This window comes from Halichoerus grypus, chromosome 6, assembly GCF_964656455.1.
Source record: "Halichoerus grypus chromosome 6, mHalGry1.hap1.1, whole genome shotgun sequence".
Classification (NCBI taxonomy): domain Eukaryota; kingdom Metazoa; phylum Chordata; class Mammalia; order Carnivora; family Phocidae; genus Halichoerus; species Halichoerus grypus.
Window position 1 is genome coordinate 133,181,886 of NC_135717.1, and position 15,538 is coordinate 133,197,423.

At 35.6% G+C, this 15,538-nt stretch overlaps 1 protein-coding gene and 1 non-coding gene across 10 annotated transcripts in view; one reads left to right on the forward strand and one right to left on the reverse strand.

Moving 5' to 3' along the window:
* CNOT2 (CCR4-NOT transcription complex subunit 2) overlaps window positions 1-15,538 on the forward strand; it is a 118,679-nt gene that overhangs the window by 54,261 nt on the left and 48,880 nt on the right. Inside the window, exons 3-4 of one of the 9 annotated variants that reach the window (XM_036119304.2) lie at window positions 8,058-8,115; window positions 14,404-14,504. The exons of 6 other annotated variants lie outside the window; for them this stretch is intronic. Coding sequence is in view for 1 of the 3 variants with exons in the window: in XM_078076280.1 (XP_077932406.1) it covers window positions 8,095-8,115 (21 nt within the window). In the remaining 2 variants the exon portion in view is untranslated. The remainder of the gene's footprint in view (window positions 1-8,057; window positions 8,116-14,403; window positions 14,505-15,538) is intronic. 2 more of the 9 variants (XM_078076280.1, XM_078076281.1) reach the window with 2 other exon arrangements.
* On the reverse strand, window positions 1,732-1,864 carry LOC118552718 (small nucleolar RNA SNORA18). The gene has a single exon (XR_004925656.1). It is a non-coding gene; the product is annotated as a small nucleolar RNA SNORA18 (small nucleolar RNA).

Consider the following 15,538-nt stretch of genomic DNA (forward strand, 5'->3'; position numbering starts at 1 on the left):
GTGTCTGTTATCTTCTTTACCTACATATTTACCCGTTATTATTCACATATTAACATTATTTATTTCTTTCTTTAGATCTGTATTCCATCATATCCTCTTCTATTTCTTTAATTATTTTATACATTCTTATGTTTAATGTGTGATAAATCAAACAATTGGAAGTTGCTACAAATCATTCTCATGTGTTTTGTTTCTGCTGATTGTCCCTTATGGTACCTTGTTTCCGTGTGTGTGTTAAATTACCATTTTATGTTTCTTAGAACTCTGTGGGAATTTGTTGAAGACTAGGTGGAAGGATATTTTTCCCAAGGGTAGTTGATTTGCATTTGCTTTTGCTGATGCCTAAGGGACTACCAATCCAGGACCAATTAAAAATAAAACGTTAGCTTAGGTTGCGGCCCACATAGGTATTATGAATTCAGGCTGGTTTATGGCTATAGATTCTCAGAAGAGCTTTCCTGTACCTCTTTCTGCCTAACATCAAAACCATGACATTCAAGTGCCTTCTTTACTAAGGGGTTATTAACAATTATGATGTACCCTTTTAAAAGGTGCTGGTTTATGAGAAGGTCTTTTAACAGCTTTTCTACCTTGGACAAATTCCCCTTTGGGCATATAAACTTGTGGCTTCTCTGTACACCAGCTTTTACTTTGGGGGTGCTGAATTTCCTTCTCTCCCTGCTTTCCAACCTCCCAGGCTCAACAATTCATTTAAAAATAAAAATGTAATCACTGAGTTAGTTTTCAGTGATACTTTGTTCACACTGTATCTGAATTTGAGAATAATGCCTGGCATATGCTCAGTAGATATTTGTTGATTGGCTGAATCAGTATTTCATGGAGCATTTTTTAGTTGGTTTTGAGTGGAACATTTTGTTTTTTGTTTATAGTATACCTTTGTACCAGAAACCTGTATCTTGATCGTTTTTGTAGGTCTCAGCTGAAATTTCACTTCTTAGGGAAGCATTTCCTGCTTCTGTTACATATTCTTATTGTTCGTTGTAATTTCTGGGTTGGGGGGGGGTGACTAGTGTTATTTCTGCTTTTTATCATCTCCATAATTGAAAAAATTTGACCGTTTTTTCCATCCCTTCTCTTCCCTTCCTTTTCTTCTCTTCTTTAACCTCTGTTTTTATTCCCCTCCCTTTCTTTCCTGCCTCCTTCACTTCCCTTTCCTTTCCCTTCCTTCCCTTCATAGTGTCATTTTTTTTTCTACTTGAAGAGCTTTTTAAGTTTTTTATTATGTGTAATCTAGGCAGAATTATTTAAAGTCATTAAATTTTTATTTAAGGAATTTCACATTTTGTGGTTCCTTCCACAGCACAGCCTATTACCTTGGTTCCCCCAAAGTTTGAGTCATAATCTTCAATATAGGCCTTTTAAAAAGAACTTATGTTTAACTCAAAATTGTCATGTCCATTTGTCCACAGTTCTTTTAGTTGGGCTTCTTTGATTTCTACTTGAATATGGACATACTGATGACATACTTCAAAAATCTCCAACCTGTAATCTTTGGGACCCAGTTTCATCAAGCAGTTTATTTTAGGGCCACTTTTAGGGTCAGAGTAGCTGGATCTGCCTGGTTGTTAATTTCAGACACCTTGTATATATGAGTCAGTTCCAATTGTATTCACTCCTAAACTATTTCACACCCTAGAACAATAGTACAAATCTTTGGGATAGACCAATTCCTAAGATTAAAAAAAACGAATATTAGATCTTGTATAGTATCTCTGTCAAGTAGTTCTTTCCTACAGATCTAACAAAATAGTTATATGCTTAAAGCAAACCACATATTTACTCCATGAATCATTTCCCAGAATGTGGGTCTACAGGATAAAGACCCATCAGGATAGACCTTAACTAAAAAACATTTTTGTGTTGCATTTCTGATGGTGATGAATTCTTTTATATATGTCTGAAAAAGTCTTTATTTCATCTTCATTTTTGAAAGATGTTTTTTTGCTTGGTGTGGAATTCAAGATTGACAGGGTTTTTTGTTTTTAGTGTTTTAAAGGTTTTGCTTTACTGTCTTCCAACTTAGATAATTTCTGACAAAAATCTGTCATTCTTATCTTTACATAATGTAACTTTTTCTCTCTGGCTACTATTAAGATTTTTTTTTATCATCGGTTTTACACATCTTTTTTTTTTTTCTTTAAGATTTTATTTATTTGAGAGCAAGAGCAGGAGTGGCAGAGAGGGGCAAAGAGGGGAAAGAGAAGCAGCCTCCCTGCTGAGCAGGGAGCCCTACGCAGGGCTTGATCCCAAGACCCTGAGATCTTGACCTGAGCTGAAGGCAGACTTTAACCTGCAGAGCCACTCAAGCACCCCTGGTTTTACACATCTTGATAATGATGTATCTTGGTATAGTTTTCTTCATGACTCTTGTGTTTGAGATTTATTGAGTCTCTTGAATTTGTGTTCAGAGTTTCTATCAAATTTGGGAATTTTTTTATCCATTATTTCTTTAAATATTTATTCTATCCCTGTTCTTCTTTGGGGATTCACTTGAAGTTGTCCCACAGCTTACTGATGTTTTAAATTCTTTTCTTTCCTCTATGTTTTATTTTGGATAGTTTTTATTGCTGTTTTCAAGTTCACTTATTTTTTATCTTGGCAGTTATTCTAACTTTTACAGACGAAATGTAGTTATAATAACTGTTTTAGTGTTACTGCCTGTTCTATCATCTGTGTCCTTTCTGGTTTGTTTATGTTGATTGTTGGGTTTCTTTCTTCCCCATTATATGTTTTATTTTACTGCTTCTTTGTATGCCTAGTAATTTTTGTTTGGATGCCAGTCCTTGGAAATTTTACCTTTTCAGTGCTATGTATTTGTTTTTTGGTTAATATCCTTGAGTTTCCTTGGGGACAAAATTTAGTTACTTAAAAGCTGTTTGAGCCCTTTGAGACTTCTTTTTTTTTCTTTCAAGTGTTTTTTACACAGAACCCCAGTAGCCTTTAACCTAGGCCTAGTTTTTCCCAACTACTGAGTCTGTACTCTTCTGACTACCCTACATAGTGAACTATATTTTAATACTCTGACTTGTGGGAACTGCCCTGTGTGAGTCCTGGAGATTGTTTCCACTGTCTCTTTTGCCAGCCTCTGGTAGTTTGCTTTGTGCATATGTGGATCAATACTTAGCTGAAAACTCAAGAGGAACCTTGTTCAGATCTCTATAACTCTTTTTCTTTGCAGCTCTCTTCTGTATGGTACTCTAGACTTTTTACTCTAGCTGCCTTGGCCTACCTAGTTCTGAGCTACACTTCCTCAATTCGCAGAGATTTCTGAGTTCTACCAGGGCTCCCTCTCCCTGCACTGCAGCCCAGAAACTCCTCTAGTGTGTAAGCCAGGGCACTTGTAGGGCTCTCATCAATTCTTTCTCTCTCAGGGGTTACTGTCTTGAACTGCCTTATGTCCTGTGTTTGAAAACCATTGCTTCATGTATTTTGTCTTTTTTTTAAAGTTGTTTCAGGTGAGGCAGGAGGGGAGGTTGTTCCTACTACTCCATCTTGGTTAGAAGTACAAATCATAAGATTTCATTTTTTTAAAATTACATTTTGGCTGAGAAGATAGATGAGAAATCATTTCTGATAAAGAGAACAAGCTTTTGTGTCAATATTCAGTTAAGGCTTGAATACTTTCTGTTGTGTAAGACACTATGTGGTGTGTAATACACAGAAATATTATTAGACCCCTTCTCAGCACTTAAGGTCATTTGGAAAGACACATAAAAGAGTACAGGTCAACAAATATATTACATTTCATATATGGAGTCTTCATAGCTGTGATTCCCTTTAACCTAAAGCATATAATTACATGATTTCCCTTGAATTCCCTTCCTCAAGATTTCCTAGAATCTAATAGACCTGTAAATACAGTAGCCATGTATCTTCTCAGCTGAGGTAATAATTGTACTAGTATTCCTAGTAAAATATGTGTTCTGTAGCATAGAATAGTAAATCATCTCTTTGATGTTTAACCTGGCTCAGTAAATTAAAGACACCATAGTACATATGCTAATAAAAAAATAGGAAGATGCTTTTTCAAGAAAAAAAAGAAATTGAAGATCTTTCTTTTTTGGGGCCAGAAATGTCAAGAGAGACTGCTTGAGGTATATGAAATTTTAAACCTATTCTTCTTTAGTGGGGGGTAAAGGCAATGTAATGAAGCTGAAAGAATGTGATTGTTAGAGTAACAATTTTGAGATATTATACTTCACTTTCTGCCTATATTACTTTGGACCAGTTAGGTAAAGTCTTTGACACTCTTCATATTTAAGAGTGAGATCTTTAAAAGATGATTGGTTTCCTTGTAGAAGCATTTCAGTTAACAAATACAGTATAGAAGGATGAAAATAGCACATCACCATTAGAGCATCGTAGATGCTGCAAGCAATATCCATGGATGACTGCTGTAATTAGTAGGCAGAAATTTAAGGTCAGGTATTTGGATATTCTCAAAGAACTTATTTCAAAACATTCATTGTTTTAATGGGAAAATAGGAATTTATAGTTGAGAAAACTGGTGGATGTACTAGCTTAATCAAGATCAAGGTTAATAGCACCTGTAATAAGATATATTATCATCATATGCACTCCTGTATATGTCCTTCATGTAGGATGCACTTGAGAAGGACATATTACCTCTTCAGTGAGGTGGCTTTAAAAGTACATAACCTCTATCTAGTCATGAGAAAACATAAGACCTACTCACATTGCAGGACATTCTGTGGTGTAGTTACATCAGTATAACTAATGACATCAGTGTTGTGAAATTCAAGGAAAAACAGGTGAAGTCCAAGGTTGGAGAAAACCGCGGAAACATAAAACTAAATGTAATGTGGATCCTGGAATAAAAAAAAGAAGACATTGGTGGAAAAACTGGTGAAATCTATATGAAGTTGTTTAGTTAATAGCTAATTTCTTAGTTTTGGTACTTGTACTATGGTCATATAACATGTTGCCACTAGGGGAAAGTGTGGGGCATATGGGAACTTGGTACTATTTTTGCACATAGTTTTTTCCACATTTCCACATTTTTACTATTTTCGCACAAAATTATTTCCACATAACAAGTTTTTAAAACATGGTGACAGTGTTTGTGGACAGAGCTTATTACCATGTAGTTAAATTAGTCTTTTTGTTGGGTAAGTACCTCATTTTGATAGTGTACATTTCTCTTGAGCAATTTCTCTTGAGCAATTTCAATTTTCCACAGAAAATACATAGTTTCAAGGGGGAGAGAGGGGGGGGTTCTTACATTTTCATTGGTAGCATTCTGTAAGCTGGTTAAGGAAAGAAAGGAGGATTGAACTTACAGTTACAAATATAAGTCTTCATCCTTCAGTTTTCAGGTCCATGCCTCACTCTTCACCTGCACTTTGGCTGAGTAAGAAGATTTAGAGCCTATCCACTTGGGTTTTTTTCTGGAGAACAAACCTTGGTATCTTACTGGAGACATAAGGGCTGGGTATTCTCCATGATAACTGTGATAGGGAAACATCTTTGATCTATCTAGAGCCTAGACTCTACCCTTCCATGCCTCAATTTGAGGTAAAATTAATCATCTTATAGAGGCTTTGTTGTGATAAGTGAGGTTTTATATTTATGTGCATATGTGTATATGTACCTGTGTAACAGGTATACATACATATATACACATACATACACAGTGCTTTGAGCAGCATTTATCGTTCGGTAAACATTCAGTACTTATTAGTGCTTAATTTGTAGTAGGCGCACTGTATTAGACTGTCCAGGCAGTGCACTGTTTGGCTAACTCCAAGGAGTGCATATTCCCATGGACTACAGTGCAACCCAGTGGCTCTAAGTAGTATAATTCTTTTAGTGGGATTTTGTGATACAAAAGAGACATGTCTTGTCTCTTAATATTAAACCGTAAGTCTGAAATGCTCTCAAAACAGCTTTTTAAAAAAGGCAGTCTAACTTGAGAAAAAAAAATTAAGGAAATGGAAAAAAAGTTTTTTTAATATCACAGTTCTTATCTGGTGCTTCTCATAGCACTCGAACCACTGGAGGTTTCTGGCAGTCTATTAGGTATTTTGGAAGTGGTTGTCTAATTTCAATGGGAAAAGGCATAAAACAATTTTATTCATATATGTTTCAGAAATGTAAAGTTTAACATTAATTTTCAACATAATTCCATTAGTTTTAAAAATAAATGTTGTGTCATAAAATTTTTAACCTGTGCTGTAAGCAAATCATTGGTCAATTAGTGTCAAATAACACTCAGGTAATGGCAGTAAGATGAGGACTCATTCATGTTATGCGTCTGCTCTGTAAGGCAGTGAGTGTTCCAGATGCTAAGGAGACAAATAAAAGACAAAAATTTCTGTTCTTATGGAGCTGACGTTTTAGAGCATAGGAAGACATTAAACAAAATAAATAAAATATACTATAAATTATATGTTGATAATGTTGTGGAGAAAATTAAAATAAGAAAGGAGGTAGAGAGTGACTAAGGGGTTGGGGAAAAGGGTAGTGTAATTTTCAATAAACAGAGGAGTCCTCACTAAGATGACTGAGTACCTGAAGTTGGGTGGGGTAAGAAGCCATATAGATACATATCTAGGGGAAGAGCATTCCTGAAGGATAGAAGTGCAAAGGCCTGGAGATAGGAATGGGAAAGTAGTGTGGCAGGAAGACAATAAGAGAAAGGGAAATGATAGGAGACTTAGAGGTAAGGGTAACTTAACTAATGCTTTGGAAGCCATTGTAAATGTGTTTCTCTGTTACCTTTTATTTGTTAATGTTCCTTTATTTCTGTGCATCAAGTGGATAAAGTATGTAAGAGTAGAAAAGTGGTATCTAGCACATAGTAGATGCCTACTGAATGTTTATTGAATTAATTTATATGGCAAGGTGTTTAAAGGTATTTTAAAGATCCTGTGTTCCCTTGCTGAAGGAATACTTTTCATTTTTAACTGCTTCATATAATACAATTTTTCTGATACTCCTCTATATTTAGTTTACAATTTCAGAGTATTTGCCACCTTCAGTAATATTTGTTATTGAATAGATGTTATCTTTAAATAACATAAGCATCTATTTTTATTAGCCCTAGTATTCATAATAGAATCTAGTTTTCTCTGAATCAGTAATTTACTTATATTATAAAACAAAGATTCACACATTTTTATAAAAGTGAATAAATCACATTTCTTTTAAGTCCTATATTTAGATTGATTTCTTTAAAAGTCTTTACATTTTTCTCTTTATTATTTAGTTTGTTTCAAGTTATTTTAATTGAGGGGTCCTTATTTGTTTTTATCAGAGTGGAACACATTTTACAAATTCTATTTTTTTGAATTTATTGAGACTCGTTTTGTGGCCTAATGTATATGATCTATTCTGGAGAATGTTCCATGTGCACTTGAAAAGAATGTGTATTCTGCTGTTATAGGATGGAATGTTCTCAGTAATTTCCTCCCAAGGAATATATTTATACCAGAAAGTATCCCTGGTTTTCAAAAAGTTCACTGGTCCACTTTTAGAAATTTAATGCCTCCATGTAGTCTAGCTGTCATTCTGCTGGTTGATGGTGTTAATATATATGAGAGTCTAAGATTTAATGTTGAGTGCTTAGGAGAACAAGAAAAAGTATACAAGGAGTGGATAGGCAAAGTATTTTAACATACTGTCTTAGATGGTTTCGTGATCGCCAGGTAAGCCCTATCCTTTCATTTTCTGCAAAAGTGTGCACATTTGTAGAAAGCTTTGCCCCCTGTCCTTTTTTTGACTTATACTTTCAATCAGTCTGAGAGATGATTCTGGGGTTGGGAATAATGAAGATGTGAACAGGGAGTCATAATGTTGAAACTGGACGTTCAGATCTTTATAGCATGATTTCCTTATTTTTCAAAGAGCAGAAGAATCCCATCGTATATCATGTTCTGGTTGGACTCCTTTCTTATCGTTTGCTGGAGTTTGAACTTCAGAGCTATGGTGTCAACCCTGCTGTAGTATCTCAGGGGAGCTCCTAGTGTGGGGCTGGTGTCATGGCTCACCCTCCAACCTTTCCTTCTTCACTTCAGCCTCCAGCTCTGAGCTTTCCAATCCCCAGAGTAGCAAATGTTGAAAGAAGTTGCACAGGTAAGTATGTGATGGGAAAGTCTGGGGGAAAAATGGTACTGTCGTCAGTATTTTGAGGGTGGATGTTGGGCCATTTACCAGTGAGTCATTTTGTTAGCTTAAAAATACGATGTTTTGTAAATCAGTTTTCTCATAAAACCATCAGAAATTATTAAATAGAAGAGTCTAGTGTCCTAAGAAATAATTTTACTTTTTTGTTAAGATATGAAACAGAAAACCTTAAACTGAATAAACCATTAGTATAATACAAAGGAAGGTTATTAGATTTTTTTAGCAACTTCATATTTTTCCACAGTATGGCAGGACCAGAAAGTTTGTTTTCAGAAAAGAAGCTAAGAAACAAAGTTGGGGAAGGTGTAAATTCATAGACTTATAATTTTGCTACGTGTAACTTGGTCTCAGAATGGGGCAAGTTTTAGTTTCCTTCCACTAGCTTTAGACATGCTGTTCTTCTGTTTCTCTAGATTTTAGGCAAGTGGCTGTACTTTTAATACCTGCAGGAATAGAAACTTCAAGTGTCTTTTTCTCTGAGGTCTAGACAGGAAGACTGGAACATTTCTACCATCTTGGGGTTTGAGATTAACAAAAATGAGTGTAGGAGCAGTGAAGGCATAATGTCTGCTACAAAAGTTCAGCTAAGATTTGTTGAATGAATAAGGTCACCAGATTGTGTGTGTGTGAAATTCTAACACTCGGGGCATTTTCTCTTTCTCTGCATTGTACTGGAAATCATGATCTAACATTATAGATTTTTTCCCCTTAATGTATGGTTATTAGAAATAATTTTCTAGCAATGTAGCCCTAGGTCCACACTACTTTGCTTACTAATACTGCCCTTTTGGGCTCTTGCTTCTCAGAAAGCCTTCAAAAATTGTTTCTTTCATTCTCCCAGATTGATCCTGTATAATTCTTATTCAAGTGATTTCTACATTCTTTTGCACATAACAAGACCTTCAAAATTATATCCAGGGAAAGGAGACTTAATATGGCCTATGATTGCTAACATTTCTTCAGAGAAAGTGTGTCACACTCAGAGAGTTTGGGACACTGACTGTTTGGCACTTTAGGTCCTCAAAGTATAGAATCCTCAGCAATTTATCCCCCCTTTTCTTCCTTTAAATTCTGGAGTTTCTTGTTTTGTTTTGTTGTTTTTGTTTTAAATTTACTAGGAGCCTTGTAGAAATACATAGTCCCTTGACAAAGCGGACCATACATCCAGTTTCTTCTGGATTTCCCTTCCTCCCTTCCTCCCTTCCTCTTTATTAGACTGATCCTTCCTGGGCGCCTGGGTGGCTCAGTTGTTTAAGTGACTGCCTTCGGCTCAGGTCATGATCCTGGAGTCCCGGGATTGAGTCCCACATCGGGCTCCCTGCTCAGCGGGGGGTCTGCTTCTCCCTCTGACCCTCTTCCCTCTCATGTTCTCTGTCTCTCATTCTCTCTCTCTCAAATAAATAAATAAAATCTTTAAAAAAAAAAAATAGACTGATCCTTCCTCTTAAGGTTTAAAATTGGTTTAAGATATTATATTCATTCTCATTCAAAAGTTTGCCTTACGCTTACAGGATTTGTTTCGTATCCTAAACATAAAGATTTTCTGTTGTTGTGTATCCTTTCACTTGTACATGATAGATTTATATCTGAATATTTAAGGATGAAGTACTGTTTAATTTTAGGACCTGTTAATGTGATTTCTCAACTCTAATAACTTATTGCTCATAAGGCATACCAATTACAGTTGGTTCTTTAGTTGGTATACGATCGTGTGCTTTCTTTTGTGGATTAGCACATTTATTAGAATTTTGTTTTAGGATGATGTACTTTTTAAAGCTTACATATTGGTGGTTCAGTTTTGAATCTGTTATAAGGCATATTGATACAGGTGATTTTAAGATTCTGGAAAATCACAAAATCTGTTTCTTCAAGTTGAAGCATACACAACATATTCTCCCTAGATCAAAGTCAAACAGATAGGGGCATTTATAGACTTAGTAACACTTTTTAGAGCATTTGTAGATTTTTGGGGTGCACTTTAAGAAATGGTGTACATGATTTTGGGGAATATCATCTGAGTAAAGCAGCTTCAGACAATAGATTTTAGTAGATGGTTTTGGATTAGGAAGAGTGATCTGTTATTTTCTGTCTCTTTGCTTGAACTCTCCATTTTTTTCTTGGATATGTGCTACCCTGGTTTTGTTTTTGTTGTTGTTGTCATTGTTGGATAAGACCTCTTACAAAATAGCTCTGTAACCCCTGGAAAGGACGCTGTGCCAGAATATTTACCTGCTCTCCAAAATAATGATTATGGATACGTTCATATAGGCCCCCAGTTTTTTGCTGAGTCACTTTTCCAGCCAGAGTCATATGTTCCCTGTGCGTCTACCTTTTAACTGCCTTTTCAGTATTCATTAAGGCTTTTAATTGTTCATTTGTTGGGCATTCTGCATTTGCTAAAAGTGAAGTGAATTGCTTTTATTTATTTCTATGCTGTTGGTTCAACTTGATGAGTTTAGAAATTCTGCCTCTAAAATTTATTTAAACCTTCATTTTTCTTAGATCCATCGTAAGCAGATTCTTAAACTATTCATTATGTATTTGTCATATTGTAAATATCAAGCCACAGTATTCTGGAACTGGTAGGACTTCATAAGAAATACGTTTCTTTCTTTTTTTTTTTTTTAAAGATTTTATTTATTTATTTGACAGAGAAAGACAGCGAGAGAGGGAACACAAGCAGGGGCAGAGGCAGAGGGAGAAGCAGGCTTCCCGCCGAGCAGCGAGCCCAATGCGGGGCTTGATCCCAGGACCTGGGATCATGACCTGAGACGAAGGCAGATGCTCAACGACTGAGCCACCCAGGCGCCCCAAGAAATACGTTTCTTATATGAGAAGAGAAAGATCAATTGTTCTTTTTCTAAAGATATTCAGATATTGAGTTCTTTGTTTTTTCAGAAGCTAGATTTTTATTTTTTTCCAGTGTATGTATCCTTTTCTCCTTTACTTAAGCCCATTTCTTTTTTTTATTGTTTTTTTAGGAATGAAATAAAATTATTTATAATAGATGTGAAACGGGATTGGTAGCTCAGAATCCCGTTACTGAAAAATACTCCTAAAACAAAAATTCCTTCGGTTATAAATATTTCTAGGTTGTCATATATAATATTTGATATAGGAATGTTCTTCTGGTTTCACAGAGTTTGGGCAGTATCTCAGTGAGATTTGACCTGTCACTTTTCTCTGTATGGGTAATAATAAAAATACCAGATTATCTTCAGATACTATGGCTTCTCATGATTGGTTTCAAATGTTGATTGACTACATCTTGATAAAGCTGGTAAATATTAATGGTAATTGTGATTTTTTATGAGTGTCTGTTTACTTTGTAGACAACAGAGAACTTGTGTGCATATGTATGTGAAGTGTTTGTTGAGAGTGAATGTGGAATTGGGAGGGACACAAAAGGAAGAAGTCAAATTCTTTATTCAGCAATCAGAGTGAATTAGTAAAATCTTCATTAGGGAAACTGTAAAGAAAGGAACAGTCTGTTCACCTCCCCTCCAAGGCACCATATGACTTATATTTGGTGCATTTTATCCTTTATAATACAAGGTAGGAGCAAATTCTGTTGCCAGAGATGAAAAAAAATTCACGACTATCGAAAAGTCTTCATACTTTAAAGTTGTGAAATAGTTGACTTTATGGTGGGGCACATGTATCAGCGTGTTAGCAGTAAAACTCCTGGCTACTAGAATCCACAAGAAGTTGCCATTAGGGATTTGTTCTTACTTGAACCCGTTTAATAGATGTATTCTACACATTCAACGCTACAATGTCTATTTTAGTGGTTTATAATGAAATTTAGAGATTTTATTAATTCCTTGAAGGATTAAATTATGTTCACTGTATTTAGAAAGTACTTAAAAATATTAGTTGATTTGGAATATGGAAACAGTAATTTTAATTGGTGTAATAGTGTTCTTTTAAGCATAATTTTATCCTAAAATTAATGGAACTTTGTCTAAAATAGGTACGATCAGTTTGGTAGTGAGTGGCTTTTGTTTCATGTACCTCTAGTCAGTTCATTCTCATTTTTCTGCTAAAGAGATCTTTTTGACATGCACAAATACTTGATTGTAACATCCTCTATTTACGTTGTTCACTGCAAAATAAGTCCCCTTCCCTTTTTGCCCCTTACTCCTTTTCCCATCATGAAGCTTACAGTTTGGGGAGAATACACACATTAAACTATTAGTTGTATGTGTGAGAGTCAGTGTACTATAGTGGTTACAAAGGGGGGGAGCTCTAGCAGATTGCCTGGATTCATATCCCGTCTCTGTCACTTACCAGATAACGGAACCTTGGGCACATCAGATATATGACCTTGGGCATGTTATCCAACTTCTCCATTTCTCATCTAAAAATGAGGACTACACAAGTAAATACTTGAGAATCGATTACATAAATCAATACATTTTAAAGCATTTAGAGTATATTGCCTGGCACATAGTAAGTGGTCAATGAAAGTTATTTTTTATTATTGTATGATTGTAGTTTCAGTAAAGTATTTTCAGTGACTGTAAATCAGGAACCCTAACTTAGTGTGAAAGTTTCCAGTGGGAGAAAGAACATTCTAAATAGAGATATCAGCATATACAAAGGCCCTGAGGTGGGAAAGATCTTGTGTTGGTGTGGCAGCAGTTTAGTGGTGGCAGGGGACCTGTGGAGAGAGTTAAGGTTAGAGAGTTTACCTAGGACCTCATAAGCCTTAAAATTGTTTTAGGAAGCTGTTGAGGCATTTCAATCAGTTAGGGCTACAACAATTACATTTTTATTTTAAAAGTTCACTTTGGCTAATGTGGGAGAGTAGATTTGAGGAGAATAAGAATGGGTTAATAAAGATCTGTTTGGAGGATATTGGAGATGCTTGTGCTAGGAAAGATATGGATAATATCAGTATTTAAAGTTAGTCTAGTCAGCTTGAGTTTCAATTGTTGAAGAACATAGACGTTACAGATGGCATTTTGCAGAGATTAACATGAATAGGAACAACTGTGAATAACTCAAATTAAGCTGAGGCATAAGTTTTGTTTGGGGTTTTGAGATAATTACTGCTACACAGTTACGTTAAAGTCATGATCTCAGGAATCTTGGTCTGTATGCTCTAGATAGGAGAAATTAACAAGAGATGAGAACAAGAGAATGAGTCAGTGTAGTGGTTATTAGTATGGCACCATAATAAACTGTTAAGGTTAAGGGAAGTCTGACTTAGTTCATCACCTAGATTTTTGTGCCTGGTTTTCCTGCCTATGCTGTTTCCCTCTTAACCTGGCGTTGAAGTCCAGGCCTACTTTTCCTTACCACCTATCACCATTCTTCCAGACTTCCTCTTTTTTAGTTATATTGAAAGTCTTGTTTCTTGGGCTTTCTCTCACTTCTGAGCACTTGTGCATGCTGTCTCTTATGCCACAAGTTTGCTTCCACCTCCCACCCCACACACTTGAACTTTAAAAATTTTTAAATCTTTTTTAATCAAGTCTTTGTTCAAACATTAGTTCTTTTACAATAAAATCTTATAGTCAGTTTCCCTCAGACACAGATATTCCTTCATTTGTGTTCCCAAAGTACCTGTGCAGGTTTTCATATTGTAATTGTTTATTTACAGATATGTTTCCCAGCTAGAGTATGAGCTTGTTCAAGACTTGGAGCTGTTACTTATTCAGCTTTTGTGTTCACTACCATAATTTTTTTTAAAAAGATTTTATTTATTTATTTGAGAGAGAGAGAGAGCATGGGGGGGTAGAGGGAGGAGAAGCAGGCTCCCTGCTGAGCAGGGGACCCCCCCCACCCCAGTGCGGGGCTCTATCCCAGGACCCAGCGACCATGACCTGAGCCGAAGGCAGATGCTTAACTGACTGAGCCACCCAGGCGCCCCACGTTACCATAGTTTTTGGCATAATTCATATAATATTCCCTCAGCATGTTCGTTGAAATGTGAAAGCAGATCAGTCAGGAGGCTAAAACAAACTAGTTCAGAGCTTAAACTAAGATGATGGTAGGAAGAATGGCAAAAACAGATGTGAAAGCCACTTTGAAGAAAGGATAGAACTTGGATGTATAGAACAAAGCAAGAGAAAGTAACTTAGAAAATCAGTTTTAAATATTAACTGATTTAGTTTATTAATTGTACTTCTCAGGTAGAAATGTTTAGGAGTACTTTAAAATTTGCTGCTAGAACCTTGAGTTAAGCCTGGAGATAGATTTTGAAATCAACCTGCATTTGTTTGCTATCAGGAAAAGGACCACTCTGCCATGGATGTGTTTCTGTCCCTGGGAATAGGATTCCATGCCTGGGCCAGCATTTGCCAGCATTATAGACAATAAATGATTTCAGAGTAAGTTCCTCTCCAGAGGCCTTGGTGAAGGAAATAATGTGTAAGATTAAATATCATCCTGCCTTGGATATGATCTGATTCTATTTTTCACCCTTTCCTATGTGTTTTTTTCTGTATATGTATATACACATATATACACATATATATTTTCAAGTTTTCATTTATAAAGTGTCCTAGTTTTGTTTTCCTGACTTTTTATAAAGCTCCAGGCCTTGCTTCTTACTCCTGTTCTTTAATTGTCATCCATCCGACCTGGGGCCACTTTACTAGTCTTTGAAATTACTGGTTTAGATCATCTTAAGTTTGGGGTTCTGCAAACTCTTTTTTTGTGATTATTCTGATTTACTGCATTTGAGTTTGAAATACTGTATTTAAATGTTGAGAGTGTCATACCTTAGGAATTCATAACTAGTCCAAATTAAATTATGACATATACTGGGAAAATCCAGCCAACTCGGTGCTTCCATTCTGCCTGTCACTTTAATCCCCCTCTCTCTACTACTTCATTTTGAGACCAGCTCTTTTGCAGGGTTGGGGGGGGTGGGGTTTGGGGGGCTTAGGCTGATAGAAAGGAGTAGTGTAAGCTAACCTGTGTATATACTTTCTGATTAGAGTTTGTGGAATCAGAGGATAAAATGTCTATTAAATGTTTTAGATCTGTGTTCAAAAAAGGCTTAAGAAACTGCTTTTGGTGTTTACATATGTCATATCATATTCTTTCTTGGTAACATCTCACTTTTTACTTAGTTTTTGTAACATCTGGTTTGAAAGTCAAGAGAGAAGGTGGTCAGTTAACAAAGTAGGTGTAAGCCCTTGATATATTTGCTTGAAAAAAGCTGACAAATTGTATATACCAAAGATTCTATGGTATATATAATGTAAAATGTAGTATGATTTTATTTTAAATTATTTTTTTAAATTTTCATTTACCAAATTGACTTTACTATATTTGGCATTACCAGTAATTTCAATATAGTGTTGACATATCCTCTTTGAAATTGATAAAAATTGATTTCTAGATTCCTTTGATTCTT